This window comes from Oryzias melastigma, linkage group LG10, assembly GCF_002922805.2.
Source record: "Oryzias melastigma strain HK-1 linkage group LG10, ASM292280v2, whole genome shotgun sequence".
NCBI classification, from domain to species: domain Eukaryota; kingdom Metazoa; phylum Chordata; class Actinopteri; order Beloniformes; family Adrianichthyidae; genus Oryzias; species Oryzias melastigma.
The window spans coordinates 23,319,534-23,344,921 of NC_050521.1; the positions used below are offsets into that span (position 1 = coordinate 23,319,534).

General features: G+C 39.5%; 1 protein-coding gene across 1 annotated transcript; it reads right to left on the reverse strand.

Moving 5' to 3' along the window:
• Nucleotides 1-132: 132 nt before the first annotated feature.
• si:ch211-159i8.4 (matrix-remodeling-associated protein 5) lies at nucleotides 133-16,474 on the reverse strand. The gene is made up of 16 exons (XM_036214061.1): nucleotides 16,394-16,474; nucleotides 15,684-15,886; nucleotides 12,340-12,469; nucleotides 11,756-11,994; nucleotides 9,989-10,140; nucleotides 6,574-9,717; nucleotides 6,248-6,489; nucleotides 5,590-5,656; nucleotides 5,277-5,477; nucleotides 4,571-5,089; nucleotides 4,310-4,481; nucleotides 3,917-4,183; nucleotides 3,657-3,783; nucleotides 3,197-3,277; nucleotides 1,833-2,979; nucleotides 133-1,428 (listed from the first exon to the last, which is right to left on the reverse strand). Exons 1-16 carry the CDS (start codon nucleotides 16,472-16,474, stop codon nucleotides 875-877), a joined length of 7,326 nt encoding a protein of 2,441 aa, XP_036069954.1. The 3' UTR covers nucleotides 133-874.
• Nucleotides 16,475-25,388: the final 8,914 nt, after the last annotated feature.

Below are 25,388 nucleotides of genomic sequence, written 5' to 3' on the forward strand. Positions count from 1 at the left end.
AACCCTTGACTTCTTAAATGATTTACAAAGTTTAAAATGTGTTGTGATTTCTCAAAACTGCTTCATTGCTGCTTTTACTTTCCTTTCTTTGGGATGGATAAATGACATGAACAACCACATGTAGTACAATTATCCTATTAAGAAAAACAAACACACACAACCAAAAACATAAAAGTTTACTTGACAAGCTCAAGGCTAAAAAAATAGTAACATATTATTAAGGAAATATGATTCTTAGTGGAAGATGGAATTTGTTTTGGCAAAAAAAATCAACATCTGAACAGCAAAAATACAAAATTATACTCCTACAAAAGCTAGGATAACAGACAAAAGAAATATAAATTTAATACACAGATCAAAATACTTTTACTTGAAGAAAAATACTCTTATGGAAAACTAAAATTACAACAATGTCAAATTTTTACTAAAAAATATAACATTAAAAGGGCAACTGGATGTGCAATGATAGACCTGTAGTTTGTTGCTTCATTTGGAAGTGGCTAACAATTTAAAACTCAAACACAACAAGCTACCTTTAATTTCATGATGGATCTACTGCTTTTAGTATTGAGTAGCTGTGGTAGAAACAGAGAGAGGTCAACCCTTCAAAGTAATGAGGCAGATCATAGTCAAATGCAACATTATACTTCCTTAAACTGTCTGCAACAATGAGCCCATGACTAACATCACAGCTAATTATCTGATATCTCTGGAAATTACACAACAGCAATACAATATAGAGACAAAGCCTGATGTGCAATGAATTCTACCCCTAAGGGAAGTGACAAAAGTGTTAGTTAAAAATCAACCAGCAGAGTCTTTATTTTTCCAGTCGTCATACAATCATAGTCTTCTTGTGTTTGTAAAGTGTCACTCAAACAACTTGTAGATATGTGGATTTAAAATCTGTCCCCAGAGCGTTTTTGGCATTGCATTTATAAATGCCAGAGTTTGTGAGCACTGGATTTTGGATTACCAGGTAACCTTCCTGTGTTATATGAATTCCTCCCCTCACAGTGTACCGGTTTTGTGGAAGCAGAGTGGTGCGTCCAGGTAATGTCCAGGAAATATCCGGCTTGGGCATTCCATTTGCTACACACTGTAAAATCACTGGTGTTCCTTGGATAATTTTGGTAATGGGTGGCATTGTGGTCGTGATCCGTGGAGGGAAAACCATCACTGTGACTGGATAAGACAGAGTGGTTGATCCATGTGCGTTGGAAGCTTTACAGCTATATGTTCCTTTATCAAAAGTGGCAACCTGCTTGATTTGGAGTGTCCCATTATTGAAGAAAGATATTCGCCCAATGGTCTGAGGTTTGTCCAAAACCACACCATTAGGTAGAGTCCATGTGATTGATGCTGGAGGCCACCCATCCACTGTGCATGGTAGGTTGAGATTGAGGCCAAAAGTGATCGTCATCCCACCTGTGCAAAGACACAATTAATTAAGTTTTGTGGAAAGATGAAAAATACAGCTAACAATACAGGTGAGGCAATGTCCACTTTTGATTCTTAATCTATTTCTAAGGTACTTGGGAAACTTTAAAACAGACGGCATACATTCTGGTATTTTCCCTCTAGAAATCCATTTTAAAGGCATATTTTCACCAATCAGACGGATTTTGAGTATAGATTGATGCAGTTACACATGAAGGCTTCAGCTTTGTCCTCAGTTATAGCTGTGACAAGTATGCTCCAAAAGTTTTTGGTGAAATAAAATGAAAGTATTTTTTTCTCTGACAAACAGTTGATAGCTGTGTAAGACCCTTTTTTTTAAGAAGAAGAAGAAAATAAATCAGTTTTGTTAACATTTGAGTACAAATACATACCTGTATATCCTCTGATTACTGGCTTTCTCCCAGCTTCCAAGGCATAGCGTTTCTCTGCTTGTCCAGCCACATTTCTTGCTATGCATCGGTACACTCCTTTATCATTCGCAACAGGGTTTGAGATTTGCAACGTTCCACTCCCGAGATGATGGGTAAAGCGTTGGAGACGTAGACCAGGTTTTAACATTGTCCCATTGGGAAGCAGCCATGAAAGTTCTGGGTTTGGTTTGCCTCGAGCAGGACACTTGAGGGCTATTCCAGAACCATCTTGTTTTATGGGTAAAATTTCAATGTTGGGAACAGCAAAGCTAGGCTTTTCAGCTAAGGATGCTACTTGTAACTCAACTGACATCGAGGCTTCACCAAGATGATTTTTAGCTAGACATGTATATCTGCCTTCATCTGTCTTTCTTACCCCTCTGAGCTCTAGGCTCCCATTTTGGTGAACCTGGAACCGACCTCCAAGGTAGGGTGTTGTTAGAGAGATCCCATAAGGAGTAATCCACCAGATTTTGGGCTCAGGTTTTCCTTCCACTCTGCAGTCCATAAGAGCTGTTTGATAGGAGACTCCCAAAAGTTTTGTTGAACTCTTTCCTTTTATTCCATTGATGAAGGGTTCCTGGTGTTCAACTTCAACCGTGGTGTATTTAATGTCATCACCAACAGAGTTGCGTGCCACACATGCATATTTCCCTTCATCCGCCAGAGTTACTTTCTTGATGATTAAAGTCCCATCATTCATGATCTCAAATGTTTCTGTTGACAGTGGTATTACATCCTTTTGTGGTGAGATCCAAATTATTTTTGGTGTGGGTTCACCTGTTGCTTTACACTCTAGTTTGGCAGATTCTCCCATCTTTACCATAACAGTGGATTGGGATTTTAATCCAATTTGTGGAGATTTTGGTGCCACTTTAACACTCACTTTTCTTTCGTCCTTACCCAGTTTGTTCTTAGCATAGCATGTGTAGTCACCCTCATCCCTTTTGTTGATGTGCTGGAGCAGCAGAGTTCCATTTTCGAACATGACATAGCGGCGATTGCGTAGACCGCTATCATCTGACTGAAGAGCATTGTTGATCATAGTTCCATCTGGAAGACTCCAGGAAACCTCTGGATCAGGAAGACCAGTTGCAACACAGTCCACCTAAGAATGTGAAAAACAGATGACATTTTCTGGAACTTGTTTGCTGTAACAACAAAGCTATAGGTTCATAACTAGAAGAATCAAACCCTACTGCAGATACCCTGACTGATAGTTCATTTATCATAATATTGTATGAAAGGAATACATTAAAAAAAATTCCATTGATATTTTTTCTGGGATATTTAACTTTTAAGAAAGTAGGACATGTAATGAATACCTGGAAATTTTCTCCATAGGTAATCTCAGCCTTTGCAGTCTTTAGATGTTCAATTCTGGGAGGAGTCATCAGCACTTCTACCTGTTAAAACAAACCAATGAAACTACATCTGCAATAAGTTATAGAACCATCTATTAATCAAAATATTAATATTTACACAATATCTAAATGTCTTTAGATTGAATATGTGATGCTAGTTAAAATGTTCATCACTTTACCAGTTAGTGAGATTTGTTTTATTATCCCATACATCCTTATATTAAGGGCAACAATTAGTTTAGAAGTTTTGAAGAAGACCTCTTATTTGTAGCAGACATGACAGTGGTGTCATTACAGAAAACTTAAGGAAAACTTAAGAATTTGTTTTTTGATTTCCTTTCATAAGGTATTCAATGAGATTGACAAGTGTCGCTAGAAATTAAAACATCAAATTTCAAACCGGCAAATGACCTGATCATACCTGGAAGAGCTCCATGTCTTCACCATTGGGCCGCTGAAAAATACACAAATACTTCCCTCCATCCAGCTCTGTTAGCTGGAGAATCCTCAGAGTCCCATTATGGAAAGCTTTAATTGGTCTCTCGGGGCTGGAGACGGAGAGATAGACGAGAAATGTGAACAAGGTTAAACCAGAAAACTTTAGGGCTCTGTTAAACTTAAACATGTATTTACAATTATATTAGTGGTGTATGGAGTAACATTTGTACATATTTGAATTACCTGTATCTGTGTTCAATGATGGCCTTGGATGGAAGTTGCCAAACTGTTCCTCTTAATGATCCAGTGGATTCTGGACAGTGGAGGTAGACAGTAGAACCATACATAGCTGAGACCACATGTTGACGAGATGGAGTGCCATGGTTGGGAGATGAAGGAATTGAAAGAGGAGGAGAAGGCTGGCGGGAGAAGATAAAGGATTGTGCTTCCACTTCTAGCTGGACCGTTCTTTTGGCAATCCCTACTGCATTGGTAGCCAAACACTCATACCTGAGTGGAAAGATACAAGCTTGGTAAATCCTTATTATGTAGACACTTAAAGGCTGGAAACTGATTGTTAAATGCAACATTGCACAGACAAAACCTTGGTAGAATCTACAAGAATGCAACTCATACCTTCCACTATCAGAGGGAGAAACATTCTTCACAAACAGTGTTCCGTTGGGGAAGATGTACAACCTGCTTCCTAGAAACTGTGATGGCTTAACATGGATACCTTCTGGGAGCATCCATTTGAGAATAGGTGCTGGTTCGCCCTTCACAGAGCAGTGAACATACACATCTCTGCCTGGATAAATGAGATTTCACAAGTTTAGAAAAGTAACATCTAAAGGCTGCACTATAATGTTAAAAACGCCATACAACTCTTCTTTGTACCTGGCTGAACAATAAGACTGTCTGTTGGTGCTTCACTTATGCTTGGAGGCAGCGCTGCAACATGGAGGTGATAGGTGATGGTATCAGCACCTGCTGCATTGCTTGCAATACATTTATAGTCCCCTTTGCTGGAGAAGTTGGTAGAATGTATTTGCAGGGTCCCATTCTGAAGAAGGGATATTGCAGAAAAAACAGAGTGAACTGTCCCGACTTCTCGAACAAATGTTCTGTCAGGGAGAATCCAGGAAATTTGGGCTGCTGGTTTTCCAGAAGCAAGGCAGTGTAAAGCCACACCTTTTCCTAAGTAGACTGCTATTGCTGCGGACTTAGGTCTTTGAATCTTTGGGGACTCTGTCTGAACAGTTAAAGTAATGGCCATCCGGTCTGATCCAAGCTTGTTCTGGGCTGTGCAGAGGTACTGTCCTCGATCCTGAAGTTGAATATTTTTAATGAAGAAAGTTCCATTTCTGAAGACTTCAAAACGAGGGCCATGCTTGGTGTTGGATGGAATAGTGGCACCTGATGACATAAAAGAGAGACCAATGAAAAAAAATCCCCTCAAGATTTCTATTAAAATCTTTCCTTTTGATATTCTTTTGTAAGTAATATTTCAAAATATGCTGCCAATAGTATGACCAAAATATGGAGAATCCCAGTTTCCTAACAGATTTTTCTCTAGTAACTTATTAAGTTCTCTGGATCTTACCTGTAGATACTTTGGTCCATGCAATGTTGGGTTCTGGATTTCCAGTGGCTTTGCAGGGAAGGACCACGTCAGTCTCTGCCAGCACAGACATACTTGCTGTATTTAATGAGTTGATTCGGGGCTTCATCCCACCTCCCCCAGCTCCACGCAACCATGGGAAAGGAGGTGCAGGTGTGGGTTGTCGGAAACTGTGTTGTCTTCCTATGATATAGAATAATAGAGTAAATTGAGAGATTTTTCTTAAATATTCAGGTCTGTTAGACCCTTGATTTGCTCTTTTTGTCTGTTAAAACGTCTCCAACAGGCCACTCACCTCCATAAACGGGGTGTGATGTGGTGAAGTGGTAAGAAGCAGATGTGGGGAGAAACCCGTAGGTACCCTTAAATGTAAAAAAAAAAAAAAAAAAAAAAAAATTCAAGTTTTACAGTGCTCAAGTGACAACAACGTCTCAGTTTCCCTGTTGTTTTAGGGAACTTTCTTGCTCAAGGCCAAATCATCATTCTGTGTTTTAAATGTATCGTTTTATGATAATAATAGGTTTGTTGCTTGAACACATTTAGTACAGGAAGCTGCAGACACACAAGGGGTCAAAGAACCAACCACAAGACTAAAGTGATCCCCATATCTTTAAACTCTACATTTTTTTAAGCTGATACCTTTAGATTTGTAAAAGACAGACACAATGAGAAACCTTTATTAAGAGAATCTAAACAATCTATTATTAAAGTATTTGATTCTCAGGGATATGCCACGGTTATAAAAATTTAAGAACTTTAAACAGTATTGCTTGTGCCAATTTTGATTTGTTCCAATACTAACTTTCACTTCATTATCAAATGAATTTCTTGTAGAGTTAAAGTTTAAAGTATGTAAAAAAGAAGAAAATTCTAGCCTCATTATTCAGACAACACATATTTTTAAAAACAGAATTGGTCAAAAGATGTCACTTTTTATGCACACTCCTATGTACCTGTCTGTATCTGTTCCTCAGCCTTAACATGAGTAATTTATCTCTTGTTTGACTGCTGACATCATAATTGTAATGATGTGGTTTAGGTGGTATAGTCCTGAAGTTTTCCATTTTGGCAATAGTTGGAGTAGGTTTTATTGTTTCAGCTGTGATCTCTGGTCGATTTGTCACAAAAGTGCTGTGAACCCAAGGGTGGGGGAAAGGCCAGGGACGGTGGGTAACTGCAACATGTGATCCAGAACCTTTAAAAAAAAATCAAAACATTACTTAATATTTATCACATCCATTAGTGGCTATACCCAAAAACACTTTCAAAAGAAATTCACCTTGTTTCAAGTGAGGAAACAACCTTTGGCTTGGCCAGGAAGGGTTTAAGGGGTAAGAGTGATGGGGATGGCGGTGGTGTGAAGACCAGTGGGAGGTGGGATACACTTTGGGATGATGGGAAACTTTGTCATGACTGACTTCAGTTTGTACGCCTGTATTTCTGTTTTGGTTTGTGTTTATAGTTCTGGAATTGGTAGATTTTCCATTTCCCTGGTTGGTCTGGAGAAGCCAAGGATGGAGTGGCTGCATATTGGAAGGATTGTGGGGCTCAGGGATCTTAGTTGACTTGCTTATCATTTTAACTTTGCCATGAGTGATTTCATGTTCTTCTTGGGTATTTGTTGAAAAACTCTTCACAGATGATGTTCTTGTATGTGTTGGTATATTTTGTTCAGGTAGAGGTCTGTTTGGTCTATTCCGGGTGGTCAACCTGATGTTATTTTGCACATTGTAGCTCGGGGTGACCATCTTCATTCTCGCGTTTTCTTCATTTCTCCCAATGACATCAGTATATCTGTGTCTGTCTTGCTCCTTTGTTTCTGTCATATCCTTCTTGTTTTCATCAACTACATGTGGCTTTATGTTATCTTTGTCATTTCCTCTAGTTTGTCCCTTCATTCCTGTGCTCTTTACATCAGTTATCCTTAAATTCACAAAGTCATCAGTTTTCCTCAAGTATGAATTATCAAGGTTTGGAATTGCAATTGTTTTTGGAGTTGGAACAATGTTTTTGCTTATGTTTGGATCTGTTTCAGTAAAGGATGGAGATTGAGTAAAGGTATTGCCTATGGGATTGTAAGTAGTTTCACTGTTTAGATCATCATTTTCACTCAAGGTTACACTATTCTTATAATCATAGTCATCATAATAGTTGTCCTCATCATCTATGTTGTACTCAGCAGATAAATGTCCATCGTAATCCTCTGTAGTTGGGGCATGGGTTGTTGTGGTAGGAGCAGGGGTTGTTGTAGTGGTTGTGGTGGTTGTTGTAGTGGTAACAGGAGTTGTTGTTGTGGTGGTGGTGGTTGTTGTTGAAGTCGTGGTTGGTATTGGGCGAACAGTTGTTTGGGGTTTTTTAAGTGGATGGTACAGAGGTTTGGTGTATGGATGGGTTCTTCTCATTGGGGGTCTTCCCCATCTAAAAGGGGGTCTTCTTCTGTTTGTACGGCCAGGAACATTTGAGTGATGAATTCCTGGCCTTAAACCAGCCTGTGTAGTTCTTATTAAAGGAGGAATTGTGATAGCTCTTACTTTTTCTATGATCTCTTCAGCTGGCAGTTTAGTTAATGGTGTGCTTCCAGGAAAACTAGAATGATGAATTTGAATTTCTGATTCTTCAAGACCTTTAGAATGATGTTTTATCTTCTCTTTGTTTGACTGGGTTCTACTTTCAACTTTTGGGACTAAAGAAAACTTGGTTGGCTCTGCTTCAAGATGTGTTGTAATGTCTTGAAGGGAGTTAGCCTTGTCAACAGATGTGGTTGCAAGAGCAGTTGAATGTGTGGTTGCAATTTTGTGGATCATTACAGTACTGGGATCTTCTAGGGACTGCTCTGTGGGAAGAGGAGCACTTGGTTTAGCGTGAGCTTTAGCTAGTATCTCTGCCCAACGATTTGGATCTAATTCCTTAATTGATTTATTGGGTTTCCTCCTTGAGTTTTTCATTGGTGTCTTTTTAAAAAACCTGTTAGGTCTATTTAGGGGTGTTCCCACTTTCTCAGGAAGCTCTGTTGCAAACGGACGTATGGTTTCCTGATAGTCTCCCCCTGATCCCTCTCCCTCCTCCACACTAAGTGTGGGGATTGTTTCTTGGCCCTCTGGTTGTATTTTTGACTCATCAGAATTCTTTACTTCTGTGACTTCTATTACATGAGACAACATGTCAACTCCATACAGATTAGAGGTCACACAGCTATATTCGCCTGCATCCTCTTGTGTAAGCTTCCTTCCAACCAACGTCCCATTCTCTGTCACTTCTATTCTTCTTGTCTTTTGTGTGGGAAGAAGCACTTGGTTTTTAGGCAGGTACCACATAGTTTGACTGGGTTGTACTGAGGTCACTTCACAAGGAAGAGAGAAAAATCCTCCTGTCTTGGTTGTGATTTTCTCACCATTTAAGGCTGTAGGACTGAGAGAACGCTCTTTGATGGTAAGTCTTAGTGGCATTAGGTCTACACCAGCCTTGGTTCTGATGATACAGTGGTAAACACCTGAGTCAGATATAGAGGCATTTAGAATAACAAGTTGTCCTTCTTCTGAAAGTTCTATTTTATCATTTGAGTCCTCCAGAGTGGACAGATCTGGAAGTATCCACTCCACTTTCACTTGCGGGTCAGAGGTAATAACACTACACTCCAAATGAACCTTTGAACCCTCCAGAGCAGTCTGAATTCTCCCAGCACTCCCTCTTCGAAGTAACGCCCAGGATGTAGCAAAGTCCTCCCCATCTTCTTGTACCCTATTGCTGTTGATTTGCTTTGTAATTAAAGTGGTGAAATCCATCACAAGTTTCTTTGTTGTTGTCTGCTGCCTGTTTAGTTTCAATACAACTCTTGGTTGAAGGAGCCATGCAGGCTCTGCCACCAAATATCCTTTTAGCTCTGTGAAATACGGAGAATTTTCATTCACCACTTGGACATATTGATATGTAACTCCACTTGTATTTCCCCTTAGATGACCTCTCTCCAAGATTGCAGGGCTTTCGTAGTAATAGGCCACCAACTGCCAGAGGTTTTGTAACTTTTCTCTATCAATCTCGCACTCAAGAACAGTCACCAGTGATACGTTCACAGAAAGTTCCCCAGGTGTCCGTGAATTCACACTCCATGTCATGGGCGGGCTGTCCCCTGGATGACGTACGTCACACGCCACATGGGCACTGTTTCCATGGCTGTCAGAAAGAACAATGGTCAGGTGGCCCAGAGGTTTCTCAAAATCCTGTACATATGGCAGGTCAGGTTCTACTTCTGTCTCTGCCCACATAGGATTGTCCCATTGCTTGAAAGGGGATCGAAGAAGTGGCCGCTCACAGGTAAGCTTGCCTGCAGTTAATCCTAGAAGCTGGGTACCATTCAGATGTTGAGGATAGGAGCATTGAGGGCAGATTTCACTCGAGCCTCGTTCTTTCTTACATTTTATTACTCCTAGAAGAAAGAAAAAAAAACAAAATGCAAGTTGGCATGAATAACCAGTAACCCAAACAGCACACATAACAACATGATCTGTGAGTCTTTGTAACAACATTTGAAATGCAAAGTAACAGCAGATTACCACAGGAGTTTGTACATAAACTTCAACATTAATATAATAGTGTTTAGAGAATTGTTCTTTTTGCTTGCTTAATTTTTCTCAACAATGGGATTAATGATTAAAAATGCAGCTAACAATCAAATGTTTTTAAATATAGAAGTTTACCTTCATGTGCTTCACTCCATTCAATCAGCCATTGAAGCTGGCAGTCACAGGTCCATGGGTTACCATGTAGAGAGAGAAGTTCCAACCTTTGAGCAGTCTTCAGTGCTGCAGCAGGGAGTTGCTCCAGCAAGTTGTCTGACAGGTGCAAGTGTCTAAGACAATAATGGCATGTTAACTCGTTAAATTGCTAGATTTAAATATGGGTTATATTTGTGAATTTATTTTAACAGAAGAGGAAATGAATAGGACTCTATCAGTCAGTTTGCAACTGCTGCTCTGTTTTGTAGGTTACTAGTATAAATACTGACGAACATGAATAGATGTCTAACTTTCACATTTTTATAACATTTCTGCAACTAACCAAAGTGAGGTTAGAAAAATCTTGTTCGAATAATACACACATTTTACCTCCCATAAAATCAGAACAGCTGGTTTAGAAACCCCACCCTACAGTAATGAATAGAAAATAATTAAATACTCAAGAAATTTTTCAAAACCAGTTTGCACATGCATTTATTATTGAGATTTAACATAGAAATAGACTTAATTGAAAACCAGCCTTCTGTGTTCATTTAAGAAACCACAACATTATTATTTTTTTTTTGTTGGCTTGAAATTCTCATACAGAAGTTGTGGACTGTTGAACAAGGCTAACTTTGCTTTATTCATCACAAATGTGTTTTACTGCAGGAAAAGCTGCCTTTTGCTGTGTAAGATTCATGAATAGATTTGTAAACACTTAAGGAGTTATAGTAGTTCGAAACTGCTATGGGATATTTAGGTGTTGCCAGCAATAACTTCTGTGTTAAAGGCTTAAGTCAAATCTCTCAGTTTCCTTAGAACAAACTCTTAACCTTGTCCTAATGGGGCTTGCTTTGTGCTCTGGTGTGCAGTCATCTGTTCTCTGAAACTTATTCTAGCTCTTGACAAAAACACACCAAAACTCATCCACCGAGATTTACATTTGGGCTAATCCAGTCAAAGAAACCATCAGAGCAACTATTCTCTTTGAAAATGCCAGATCCAGACTAATCCAAGAATTTGCCAGATGGAGAAGCATGATTCATCACCACAGTCTGTTTCTCTCTGCTGTAGAGTTCAGTGGCAGCATGCTTTTCACCCCATCATCCAATGCTTTGCATCACTTAGTGATCTATGGTTTGGATGCAACCACTGAAACATAGAAACCCATAGAAAGATAACTACACTACTTTGACTTCATCTAATGGTACATGCCAGTGGCCACTTCCAATGAAAATCTATGTGCACGTTTCCTGCATTCGCATTCAAAACTCTCACATTCACTTGTTGCTACACATGTTTTTAAGTCAGTTTTGAACACTCGTTGAAAGTTAAACCAATTTAAACTTTGACCAATCAGGGACTCAGATTTGCTAGTGATGTATGAGTAGCGTCATTCACTGAAGTGCCAACTATTTAAAAATTGATAATGGAGAAGCAATTCTATGTGTTTTTTTCTTGCAAGTCAAAAAATAAGACCATTTTCCTTTAAGGAGGGGTCCTTTTACTTTTTTGAGATTCAGTTTTTGCAGTCTAGGTTCTTGTTATAGCACTAGTCTGGAGTTCAGTGAGCTGGGAATGGCCTATTCCTTCAAAAATGTCTTTAGCTCTAGCCTGGATACATACAAATACAATAGAAGTGTTTATAATACTTGAATCAAATTATATTGGTAAATGAAAACATTTGACAACACATTTTTTTATGAAACATATAAAGCAGAAATTGAAAGTTTTTTGTTTTCTTACTTGAGCCCAGAAGTCCAAAAGTTTCCCAGCACTGACACAGTTATGAAGGTATGAGGGTGGATCTCTTTGAGAAGGTTTCCCTCCAACTGCAGGAGCTTCAGTGAAGTCAGACCGTTAAAAGAATAAGGCTCGATGAAGTCTATGAGGTTGTGGTCCAGATGAAGACGGACTAAACCGACCAGACCTTCCAGCATGCCCGCGTTTACCGACGTTAGCTTGTTGTAGCTTAGCTTCAGAATCTGTGGGAAAAAATAGGGTTTTACTCAAATTTAAGTCACTTTATAATGTAAAGTTACACAAAGTATTGAATTGTGTAGTAAAAGTGCTAACTTTGTCTCAAGTTTTGGTTGAAAAGACCCAACAGTTCTGCTAATCATGTGTTTGACAGGATTTACTGTAGAAGAAAACTACTGTGGCTCTGTGCAGTAACCAGGAGGTGCTTATACATTAGTTAACCCCAAGAACAAAAATACATTTTACAGCATATTTTTTTTTCTCCCTGCTTAAAGGTTGAACAGAACGGCTTGACATGCACATAAACTTGTTTTAAGAAAATGCAAACTGAGCTGTAGAAGACACAATACCTGCAGAGACCTCAGGCTGTAGAAGGCCCCAGGATGAACCGAGCTAATGTCGTTTCCATGTAACATGAGCATTTCCAGTTGCCTTAGGGGCCTGAACTCTGACCCCTCCACCTCTGTCAGGCTGTTGTAGCTGTAAGGCAGGGAGAGTAAACACAACAGGCGATAAAAGAGTTTATTAGAACACCATCATGGATGGAGGTCAGAAATGTTTCTGGTTTTATATTTTTGCACTTAGTTTAAATCTTGTGTTTGTTGTTTTAACATGTTCTAGTGGCATTTTTGTGATGATGGAGGACATAGATATAGAAAATTAAGCTAAAAATAGGGTTTTTGAGTATTTCTTGATTTATATTATTGTGAATTAGGTTGGCTGGGTGGATCACATGCTCCTTGCTCCATTATATTCTGATGCATCCACTTGCAGACAAATAGATCCATGTAGGTCTTTGCTTTCCTCGTCTGATTTTGTATCTGGTTAAAAAGTGTATGTCTGGATAGTTTGCATATTATTTGCCATTTTCGTTGCACAGGTTAGGGGTTATCAAGAGAACATGTTAACAGAGAGCTCTCAGCAACAGGAAGGGGATTATTGTGCTCTGTAGAATGTATGTCCTAGAAAATAGCAGTTTTTTTTTTTTTTTAAAAGGGCTGAAAACTGCAAAATCATAATTAAAAGACCACTGGGAACGACTTTAAAATGGATTAAAATATGATTGAAGTGGATTTTAAGCTCTTCTAAGTCCTGTGTGATTTATTAGTTAAAGTAAATAAGTGAAAATCTGAAAACTTTCATGTCCTCTTGCAAAACCAACCGCTTCTGTTTCCTTTCGCTCTGTTTTTCTGAGATTTGCTGATGGTTTTAGTGCTGGTCGGTTTCTAGATTTAGTTAGGCTTAAACCGGACAAGCTTTTTTGTGTGAAGTTCAAAGTCAGGTTTAGTTCTAAAAACAAAATGCATTCCTTTAAATGAAATATGATCCTAAAAATAAAAAGAAAACAGGAAGTCTTCATGGATTGATGTTCAACAGAGGCCATTTTGGCAACCTTTAACCTTCAAAGAGAGGATGTAAAAAACATAAACAGGCAAAACCTCTTCTGTGCTGGAACTGACCTGGTTTGGAAAGATTATTCACAGCTGAAACACGCTTTCGTTGTCTGTGTTTGTCAGAAATGCAGCAGTACTGACTGACAGAGTGCAGCCTCCTGTACTCAAACCCTGAGCTGCTGCACAGATTCACGCAGGTTCCCAGGGTGCAGTAATCCCTTCACAATTCAAGACAGATGGCAGTTTTCACTTTTCCACTACCGTCCATGAGAACGGCCAAATCGCATATATCACGAAGTGCTCGCTTTCATCCCGGACGTCTTTCAGATCCATGAATGCACACATTTTTGTTTAGGTTTTCACACTGGGATCTCAACTGAAAAATGCTGGAAAAGCTCAACTTTTAAAACAATAAAAGTATCATTTAGTCCACCAAAGCTAACATTGGCAACAATCGCTTTTCTTTAAAACCTGATTTATTCATCTTTACATTTTTCTGATACAGTTTTCACGTTTGAACATCATCCATCCATCCATTTTCTTGACCGCTTCATCCCGTTCGGGGTTGCGGGGGTGCCGGAGCCTATCCCGGCCACTGAAGGGCGAGGGCGGGGTACACCCTGGACAGGTCGCCAGTCTGTCGCAGGGCCTCAATCACACACACATCCACTCTCACATTCACACCTAGGGACAATTTAGAGTCACCAATTAACCTATGAAGCATGTTTTTGGACGGTGGGAGGAAGCCGGAGTCCCCGGTGAAAAACCAATGCATGCACGGGGAGAACATGCAAACTCCACACAGAAAGGTCCCAGCCGGGATTCGAACCGGGGCCTTCTCGCTGTGAGGCGAGAGCGCTAACCACTTGCGCCACCGTGCAGCCCCGTTTGAACATCAATTAAGTTTAATTTAAAACATTGAAACTTTTGGTCTCAACCCATTATTTAATTAGTTGATCATTATCTTATCTATTTTTTTTTATTTTTTATTAGAGGCCACTCTGCTTTTAGCTTCAAGAGGTGCAGTGGATACAAAAAAAAATCTCGAGCTGTTTTCCATTATTCATCTCAAAGCGCTCAACCTTCAGCCCTGCTGTCACCGTTCAGGTCCAGATGTCAGGCATATTCCTCTCAACTGTAACTCTTGGAGCTCCTTCTTCAAGGTGAGCTGCAGCTATGAGAAAATCTAAACCAGCTTCTGTCGATTTTAAGGTTTTTTGTTTCAAGAAAAAGTTGGAAAACTCATTTTAGGCTCAGCGAGAAATCTAAAAAACAACAAAATCCAGCTGGATCTGCTCCTGACAAAGACAAAATATGTGGAATAGGTCTGTCACTGAATGCTGATGCATCTTAACATCACATGGTTTTACAAAATAAAGCAATTTGCCTAATGTGGGAAAACAGATGCTTTTTTTTTTGGTGTTTTAGATCTATTTAAATAAACCTTTTCCCATTCCTGCTGCATCAAAAGTTTATTTTTCGTATTTTTTGGTGCTAAAGGCTCAGACTAACTTTCAGATGCCTTCTCACTTACAAATCCTAAAGAAAACATTCAATATTTTCATTTATATCACTCATTTATTTAACATTTTAGTGATAATTTATCCTTTGCAGACACCACTAAGGAAATTTGAAATCAACTTATGTAGAAAATCTTTTTGTTTGTTTATTTACATCATTTTCTTTTCTTCATTTACAAACCGAAAAATGATTTTAACTTGAGCTCAAACATTAAATCAAAAGTTTTACATCCTCATTACCCATAAAAACCTCTAAACGATTGAACAGTGCTGTGGCTCTCCCCTCATCTCCCCACACCTGAAGAACAACCCAACCTGCACCACCCAGTGGCCAGGTGAAGAAACTGCAGTGATACATTAACCCCACCTGACACTAATATTTATACAAAAACAGCAAAATACATGATTAAACTTATAATTATTTACATTCTGTTTTAATTATGAGTTAAAAACCTATTTTAATGTTTTTATAATCTATAGTTTATGAGCAAAACACACTAAAAACCTTTGATGTTTTTTGTAAAAGCTCTTGCGTACAGAAATGATTCCTAACTCTTGATTATTGGTGGCTTTTCCATGTGCTGTGATTTCTACAGTAAAGGCAGCAGTTCTGCATTTACATCCCTGCAGAAATACATTGTATTTTCCAAATATAAACTGTAGAGTTAGACTGTCTGTGAATTGTAAGAGTATGACACATTTCTGACTCTTTTTTTTCTTTTTTTGAGAAGATTTCGGATGATCATTTCACTTTTGAGAACATTCAAAGTTGAGTCTCACCCGAGGTTGAGCCTCTCCGTGTCTTTGGGGAGGGTTTTCGGCACGGCGGCGAGGTGTCTGAAAGTGCAGTGGACCTCTTTGACAGCAGGACAGCTGCAGCTCCGCGGGCAGGACGGGACCCCACATACAGGAGATATCTGATGGATCACAAAAAGGTGCAAGTTTACAGGAAACTGAATCAGTAAAACTGTTGAAACTTGCACCTAGAGACATTTTAGGGCAGACTTTTTGACTTGTGAGGTGCAAAAGGTTCTAAAATTTGACAGACTAACCGGACTGTGAGCAGATACTGGAGAGTTCTGGTAACCCAACTCATAAAAGAAAAAAATAACATGGAATCTGGATCTAATTCTGCATCTAAACAAAGGTCAATTTATTTATCCATGAAAATTATAGGAAAAATAAAGCATTTTTTGGGCTTATCAGTATGATCTATTACATTAAATATAATTTCTGTAGCAAACAATAGAACAGAAGTGCAAAATATTCCAACGAAAATTGTGTTTTTAACATGTTCCTGTAGCATTTTTGGCAGAGATACAGTTTATAAATAAAATTATGATTATTTTTCCAAACTCTTCTGCCTCCACATGCAAATACGATCAGCATCTGAAGATTTCTCTGGATTAAAACATGAAGTAGTCGCTGTGTGGTTTCAGTCATTTTACCTCCTGGATTATAAAGCAGGAAGTTCTGTGATAAAGATTTACCTTCTGCAGCAGCAGTGATGAGAAGAGCAGAGAGAGCCAGGCTGCAGCCAGGCTGCAGACCTTTCTGGTGCACAGCACCATGACTGGATGACCTTCAGGACGCTCACGCCATCAACACGCCTGAGGGAAGCAGGGAGAGTGATATCAGGAGATACAGGCGTGTTTGTTTAACTTATTGTTTATTTATTGTTGAATAGTTTGTGCAACCCACTGTAAAACACAAACATACAAAGATCGTCTTCATAAACAAACTGAAAGCATTCTTATTTTTGGAAAAGTTTGCCAGAATTGAGGGCCTGATTTGGTCTGAAAGAGAATAAAAGCACAACTAAGCTGAATATTGTCTTGTTGACAAAACAAAAGCACAAAAAATGAGATTTAATGTCTGTAAAGATATGTACCGGAGCAGCATTTTTCTAAAACTCGTGTGTTAAAGAGGTAAATGTGAGCCCATATAACTAATAAGGCTTCGGTGAAAACCAGGCTAAGTTTGGTCCCTCTAAAAAAGGACGTTCTCAGTTCACTTGCAAGTGAATCTTGGTGTGGTTAAATAAAAGTGGAATGCTAACAGACCATTCAGAAAATTAAGAAATAAAATTAAAAAAAAAATAGAGAATTATACTGAGAATCTGATATCCAACAAAACAAATATGATGAAAAAGTTGGAATACATCAATGGTACATAAATAAATGCAGACTAAAGCTACTAGGAAAGTGATGAGGACTATTCACAAAATGGACAAACGTGCTTTTAGCCTACGATCTTCACACCAGACACCTGCAACCCAATACTATCGCAACTGCTCTCATGAGTCTTGCACAGGATTTTTTCCGTCACAGCTCTATTCCCATATATGAAAGACTTTGTGTCACAGAAGTCCAGACAGACCAATTATTCTTTTCTCTTTCGTGATCAGTTTTCAAACTGTGTTTTAAAAGGACGCCATCCAAGCGTCACAATCAAATCCCAGTCTTTGATTGGTCAACCTGGTTTAACTTTTAACTGGCAATCTACACTTTGTACTTAGAGCCCAAAAAGTGACTTAAAAATGTAGTAAAAATAGAGTTTTCTCTGAAAGTGAACACCCATTTCTGAGGCCAGAACATAGCATAACAGCAAGGATAGACAGTGCATGCAAGCAAATGAAACGTGGGATAGGAGATGAAGAAATGTAACCCTTTAATACCAGAGCTTTAGCTCCAGAGTTCCTTGAATTACTCTTCAACCGTTTTTGAAATTAACGTATTTCCGTTGGATCCTGAAGTGGAGAAAAGCAGCTTTGCGCTGATATATGACACTTTATGGTACTGAAGTGTTGACACAGTCAACAAAAATCAGCTGATTCTGGCCTGGAAGGAAGCAGGAAGTCAGAATACGTTCAAAAAACTCTCTTGTGAGGGCCGCACAACTGTTTTCTTCCCTTATGGTTTTCCAGAAAGCCACACGCAGCCAAATTTTAAATAATTCATTTCTGTAAACTTCACAAAAAATAATACTAAACCATTTTAAAAAGTAAAACAATAAATATTCTATCCTCTCCTCGTAGTTGAGACTGCAGAATGATGGAATGAAAAGTCTCGATCAGCCAGATTGAGAAAAAAAAAACCAACATTATGTATGCGTCTCTGATAGTGTTTGTGGAGCCGGAGCAAATGTGGAGGAGGGCCAGATTCGGCCCGTGGGCCGTAGTTTTGGGACCCCTGGTGTAAAAGGTCGAAGAGTTACGGTAGCCAAAAGAGGGCGTGTCATTGTTCTGATGGACCAGCTGGACAAACTAACAGCTATATGACATATTTAAGTTTAAGTTTATAAAACTGTACATTAATTTCTAGAATCCTCAATTATCTAAAGCAACGTTTAAAAAAGTAAATAAATTCTTTATTCCATAAAAATTCAATAAAAACAGACAGATGTTTTTAAACGTCCTGTATTTTTTTTGTTTTTAAGTACAGCCCTCATAATCTCTGTTAATAGCATTTCCTTCTTTTTGTCAGGACTCACTCAGCCATGTCCTCTGCAGACCACCAGAGGGAGCCATCTCCTGAGTTTTAACCAGCCTCTCTCTCACTCCAACTCCCATCAACCTTTGCTCCAACCTTCTCCATGCACAGCTGTTCAGTATCATCATCAGACTCACCAGCTTATATACTCACTCCAGGCCACAGTTCAATGTGAAGTCTTGATCCTGTTTCCAGTCAGTCTGAGCAATCTTCCTAGTCTCTGTGTTTTGACCCAAGCCTGTTTCCACGTTTTCCTGCCTTGCCTCTGTGATTTTGACCTTTGCCTGCCCTTTGACGCCGACTATGTCTTGCCCCTGTTCTGTGAAATTAAACCGTCTGCATGTGGATCCAAACGTCTCAGCCTCTTCGTTACACTTTTAAACCAACAAACGCACATGTTCACCTGTTGGACCTAAAACTCCAGTGATTAAATGACTCAATTAGGTTTTAATGGCAGGAAAAACAAGGGATCAAGCAGTGATTGATGGTGAACAATGATTTTTCCTGGAAGCATCGCTGTTTTGTGCTGCACATGGACAGGAGCGGCTTAAATTGGATCCAGATCCAAAGGAAACGGTTCTGAAAGACTAAAATGATCAGAAAAGCAAACGGGAGTTAAAAAATGAACCACAGAAAGATCGTAAAGCTTCCAAATATTTTTCTAAGTGCGACCAAAATAAATAAAACGTTTAAAACTATAGTTTTCAACAACTCAAAAACAAATGCAACTGGATAAAATATTTGCATAAATCGTGTCAAATAAAAAAAATATATTCCTCCTTTGATCTCATGACTCCTGAAAGCACAGATTACCTTCTTCTCATCCTAGACTTATTAAAATGTAATTTTAGCTTCAACAGATCCGGATGAAAAGAAAAATTATCATAATTTGATGCAAAATACATTCCATAAATAATCCTCTCCCCAAGTCTGAACTGGTGAGTAGATTATGAGAAAAACGGAGGGAAAAATAAACATTAATGGCATTAGAAGGTTAGAGGAAGAAAGATGCGAGAAAATCGGTGTCAGAATTATTGATATAATCCTGTAAATCCTCTCTTATCCAACATGATCTCAAAAGTTGAGAATACATGTGTAGCCTCTGACACACAATCAACTCATTATCTGTCTGCACTCCGGATTAATGCCTCCACCTCTGCTTGCAGATGCTTCACATTTGCAGCCCCTCGGCTGCAGTTTGCTCCACCGCCAGGTGGTTTGGCAATCAAGACGCAGCACAAACATGTAGTGCCCGCCCACAAACTGTCGCGCACACGCCTGCTCCATCTCCTCAGTAATGAAGACGGGAGGCGAGAGTTGAACAGAAAAACACGTTTGTGTTGGGAGTCTTTGGAGGCCAGTTTTGGGGTTCTGGTTTCCACTTCAGTCTGTTTTTCACCCCCACAGAGGAGGCTAATTTACCCAGCAGCTGTAGGTTTGTGTGAGAAAGGCTCACAATGTGATCAGGAGGAGGAAGCATCTCACATTTGATCTGTTTTTGTGATCACGGATAATCTTCCTTTGTTGTTTTTACTTTAGTTTTATCCGCTTTCGTGGGACAGCCCTGCAGTTTGGTTCAAAACAACAGAAAATGCAGGAAGCGTTTGGTTTGGTTTGCTTTCACACTGCACTCTTGAGAGAGGACCACGCTTTTATGACTCAGCTTCAAGACATCCCATGGATGAATGAGAAGCTTTCCCAACAATTACTTTAAATTAAAAAAGAGAAGGTTTGTGCTTTTTTTTTTTTTCTTTTTCGTATCTATTTGTCTTCACACAGCAGTGAACTGCATCAAGATTCACTTCCAAATGAACCAAAACTCTTCTTTTTAGGTTAATCGGAGTTCTCCTGTTTGTTCTGCACAAGACTAACCCTTTAACTTGCAGCTAAAGCTCTTTCATCTATCATAATATTCAACTTTTTAAACTTTTAATCTAATTCCAGAGGATTCTGAAGTGGAGAAAAGCAGTTTTGTGCTGAGATGCGACATTTTACAGTTAAAAATCAGCTGATTCTAAAACTATATTCACACTGGGCGCGATTTGCGCAGCGAAGGTGTTAAGTTTCAATATTACATCAATGTACAGACGTGATCTGAGGTCTTGTGGCACAATTTGGGCGCCGAGCTCGGCAATCAAGGACTCAGCTGCAGTGACTTGATCAAAAGAAAAAAAAAATACATCCAATATGGCCGCTTAATGCTGGGATTTCCATCCTGAACTTCCATCCATTTCTTTACCCATTGGAGCAGTGGGGTTGCCGCAGACTCTCCCGTGTACTGTTCGTAAAATGTAGGATACACCCTGGACGGGTCGCCAACCTGTCACAGAGTCCATGGAGCTGTAGTGATTAGCCCGCTATGATAGCGGTGGAGAGCAAAGTGAGCTCCACCTCCCAGGATCTGGCAGAGCTAGCAAGGTCTGCTGCCAGTCCCTGGGCAGTAGAGCTTGCTATGCTGACCCACCGTCGGTTAGCTGCCTGGCAGATGGAAATGCGCCGTTGGTGCTGTTGTAGCAAACGCAAATGCTCCAGCTAGTAATGAAAAAAAAATCCTCTAGTTTTATTTTTATTTCCATTCGGGTTAATGCTCAAACTGAGCCACAGACAGACGGAAGTAAAATTTAAAACAGCCACCAAGACTGAAGCACGCCACACCAAAAGAGACTATGGATGATCTGGTGAAATCAAACACAGCAACGTGCTTTCCAAAACATTTGTATAACTCAAGATACTCAACACCATCCATGTTTTCAATTATGTGGCAATGAACGAAATCCAGAAACAACATTGGCGATTGCTCCGCAGTCGGACCGTTAAGGCGTCAAGGAGTTAAATTTGACGCACATAGAATGACAGGGGGTAGACGCAAATTTGACGCACAAATCGTATGATTGCAGCGTAAGGCAGATAAAATCTGCCTTATTCAAACACTGGTAAGGCTATATAAAAGCCATATTTTCTTCAGATCAAAATCTACTGATTTACGTCGATTGCGTTAAAGAGCTATTGTAGTTCAGAGAGCATATGTTATTTAGGGGTCACTGGTGACATTTACAGTTCAAAAGTCTAAATCCAATCATTTTCAGAATTTGTATCCAGTGGTCTTTTATTTACAATTTTACTGTTTTTAGACAAAACTTTAAAAATCAGTGTTGTTTTCTAGGACTCAGTTTCTGTAGAGCAGCAAGAAATGTGTCTTTGAGTTGTAGGCGGGACCGTTGTCACAGAGCAGCCTCCCACTTTTCCATTTGATGAGAGCTCTATTTACTCTTTTTTCCTGCTAGCTTACAGCCCCTCACATCACCAACCTAATTTAATTGGTGCAACAAAAATGGCGAGCAATATTGGAGCTATCCAGCTGTTGGGTTTTGAACCAGAGGCCAGCTCGGACGAGGTAACGCAAAGACGTACATTTAAAAAGTCAATTTCAGACACAAGTCTGTCAGAATGAGGGGAAAGGGTCTATTACATTTTGAAAAACACATAGAAATGACACTTGGTGGACTTTATAAGATGCTGCTGATATCTGAGAAGCAACCCTGATAAGTTGAAATGGTTTGATCAATAAATCATAAACTTGAGGCTCCGCCCTTCTTGTTCATGAATAAAGATCGATGAATAAAGTGGAAATAAAGTCAGGATGGATTTCTCTATTTCACCAGACATGACATATCTTCTCGGGCTAAACTTTCCTGATTAAAGCTCACTTGCATTAACTTTGTATATTACAAAAAAGCTCAATTTGACCTTATTCAGCAGCTTTTTTTTAAGTCTGACACCAACAGTCCTATTTAAAACAAGCAGTTTTTCATGTTCAAAGCGTCTCATGCCTGCAGTAGTAATAATAAAAAAACCTTTGTGGAAACTGGAGGATTTCTTTGAGGATGTTGGAGTGACGCCAGCACATCCTAATGTCCAAAGCATCACGCTGACAGCCAGCCAAGTTTCTGCTGCTCTTTTCAAGATAACACATGTCATGAGAGCAGCACGATATGAGTCCCACATGTTTTCCATCTAACCATGTGCAGCTCATTCACAATCTACTGTTGTGGGCACCAAACCTCCTTTATGACGCTTTATTTAACCTGTGATGGATCAGACAACACATTGTTGTCTCGTCACTTCTTCCTTCTTTAGTGAAAGGTCAGGTCTTTTCTTAAAGGTCAGATTCCTTTAAGGTGTTTCTTTTGATTCTTTCTGAGTTTTATCCCCACTTGGAAATGATCTCGAGTTCATCTGAAAATCTTTGACTTTATTAGCGTCGTGTAAAAAGCGACTTTTCTTTTATCATGTCTGACAGCTGGCCCACTTTGCTCATTAAAGGGGAGCAGTGAGTCTAATAAACGATGTATTTATGCTGAGCGTCAGTTTGTCTGAAGGGCTCACAGCGTGATTGAGGGAAAAAAGCAGCATATATCCATCACTCTCAATTTGACCTTAAAAAGATCTCAAATATATGATTTACTTTGAATAACTAGAGATTTATAGATTTCAAGAAACAGTTTTCCTGCAGCAAAACAAGGTTGTGTTTGTGTGTTGTTTCCAGATAAATTAAAGGTAACGAAGTTTTACTTTTAAATCAGATTTTAATCGTTTAAAACGTTTCAAAAATAAAATCCTTCATTTTTTTGTAACTAAAAATAAGGATGCAATCCAAGATTCAGATTGATAAAAATAATTAGCAGTAAAACAAGCAAAAAAACTATTTTTAAGAGTTTCAAAACTCACCTGAAAGCAGTGGAAAAACGAGTCGATTCAGCAGAAAACTGTCATCTAGAACAAAGTCCTTCCGTTCTGACGGCAGGATTGAAGGTTTAACAAGAGCGTGAAGCGGCTTCCAGCTGATGTGTTGGTCCTGCAGACGTCTGCTCAGCCACTGAGGTCTGCGAGGAGCGCCGCCGAACGTCTGAGGACGGCTTTGACCCTCTGCGGCTCCCTCAGGCATCTGGATTTCAGATTAACTGCTTTTGCTTTTTCTAGCGCCGCTCTGCTAACTGTGGAGTCAGGAATGCTTCTGATTCACTCCTCCATTCATCTCCCCCTCTCCTCTCACTCACCATTGGTGGAGAGAGAGATCTTCAGCTTCCTTCATTCTGTGTTGGACTTCTTTTTTTTTCCTCTTCTCTGCCTGTTTTTCTCTTTACATGCTTCAAGCCTCCCACTCACTTCCTCTCTTTAGTTGTTTTACACTTTCGTCTGGCGGTTAATAACTGAGGATCAATCCATCTATAGGTTATGAACATACCACCACACGTTCAGACCGGAGCTTTGAGAAAACTTGACTGGAAGTCGTTTGATCTTTGTGGATCAAGTCTGTTGGGAATCAGTCAGGGTGGGCTGACCCTTTACACCTAAAAATCCCCCCGGTATGTTCTTAGTTGGTTAACGGTTAGCTTTGTAGGAGTGGGTGGTCACCAACATGGTTCCCACCTACCTGTCCTTAGGTTCACTGCTCCAGGATGCCACAGGAAGTATCCATCTTTAGGCCAAATCCAAATTCTTCCCCTACCCCTCCAGTAGTAGGGGTATTTGAAGCAGTGATGGTGTCCAAAATAGTTTTTTAAGGAGTAGTCATAGGGACTTGTGTATTCCTCCACCGCAAAGGTGATCCGTGTTGCAGAGAAACATATTTCTTCACGTGGGTGTGTTCTGGTGCACATAAATTTACATTTAAACGTAAATGACTTGTTTTAGCAAGACTTTTTAAAACCAGTGTTTTATGTTTTTCTAGCACTGGCAGCTACTCACTAACGTAGATGACCAACGACAATTGAGTGGTAATAACATCTGATTTAATACTATATAATACGTTCGCCATTTAGTATTGCTGTCCGAATCTACAATTCCAAAATCCAGTGTCCTAGAAACTTCGCAGAAGATTTTGCAAAAAACAGTAAGCTTTGATAGGTATAGACCATAATGCATAGCGGTCAAGCAATTTTTGCAAAAAAAAAGTAATTTTCTAACAACTATCCACATTTTCATCATCAGAACACAGTGGATTAATAAAAAGACATCGTACAATGCTCGTATTTATTGGATTTTCACTTTCTGAAATCGGTGATGTCATATCCACTGTTTTAAAAAAGAAATGTAGTGAGCATCGTGTCCGAATTGCTTTTAAAATCCAGCACACTAGGTACTCCCGCACCATACAGTTTTTTAGTGTAAGAGAATATTTTTGATTTAATTCTAATTCCATGTAATTCTTATATGTAACCTTTCAATGAAGCTGTAACCTTTGAATGAGCCTAGTGGGCATTTTAAAACATCCTTCTGAATACATGCCTAAAACAGCCTTCAGTTCGTTAGAATTCCAACTTAGGGGGTGTTTGCTGTTATGAAATAGATAACACGTTTAACCTGGGACAAATGCAGGATGAGACTTCTGCTGACTCTGAGATAGATATAGTTGCTGTTAGGACATAGATAACGAGTTGATCCTGAGACAAATGCAGGAAGCAGAGGCTTCTGCTGACCCAGATACAAACTTAGGGAAGGTCCCTATAAAAACTCCTGAATCTTGTCAGTTGGTTGGAACACTCTGACGGAGTCTTCCCTACACGCCACCGTGCACTGCGTGTATTTTTCTGAGTTCTGTTATTAAATACTTGTGTTAATCTTGAATTGTGTCTGCTCTTCCTTCGGATTCAACATTTTTCCACAACATTAGTAGTTTAGGATTGTGGTGGGAATTCTAACATAGCCACTATTTTTCCAGAACTCTCCATTTGGAGGGCTAAATCCTAGGGGTGTCAAAGTTAGGGCCCGGGGGCCGGATCCGACCCTCCAGGTAATGTTTATCCTGTTCGGCCCGCGATCTAAGGTGCATTTGGATTTTGGCACCCTGTGTGATTGAGTTTGACACCCTAGCTGTAGTGGTAGGGGAAGAATTCAGTCTAACTAATGACTAGACTAGAGTATAGCTTGAGGCAGTGGTCTCCAACCACCGGGCCGCGGACCGGTGCCGGTCCGTGGATTAATTGCCACCCAG

Excerpts from the sequence above, each read along its gene's own strand:
- si:ch211-159i8.4 (XM_036214061.1), bottom strand. The coding sequence starts at position 16,474 with ATGGTGCTGTGCACCAGAAAGGTCTGCAGCCTGGCTGCAGCCTGGCTC. Across the intron at positions 6,490-6,573 it reads GTTTCCTCACTTGAAACAAG|GTTCTGGATCACATGTTGCA; the intron begins GTGAATTTCTTT and ends TTTTTTTTAAAG. Across the intron at positions 5,657-6,247 it reads TGAGGAACAGATACAGACAG|GGTACCTACGGGTTTCTCCC; the intron begins GTACATAGGAGT and ends TTTACATTTAAG.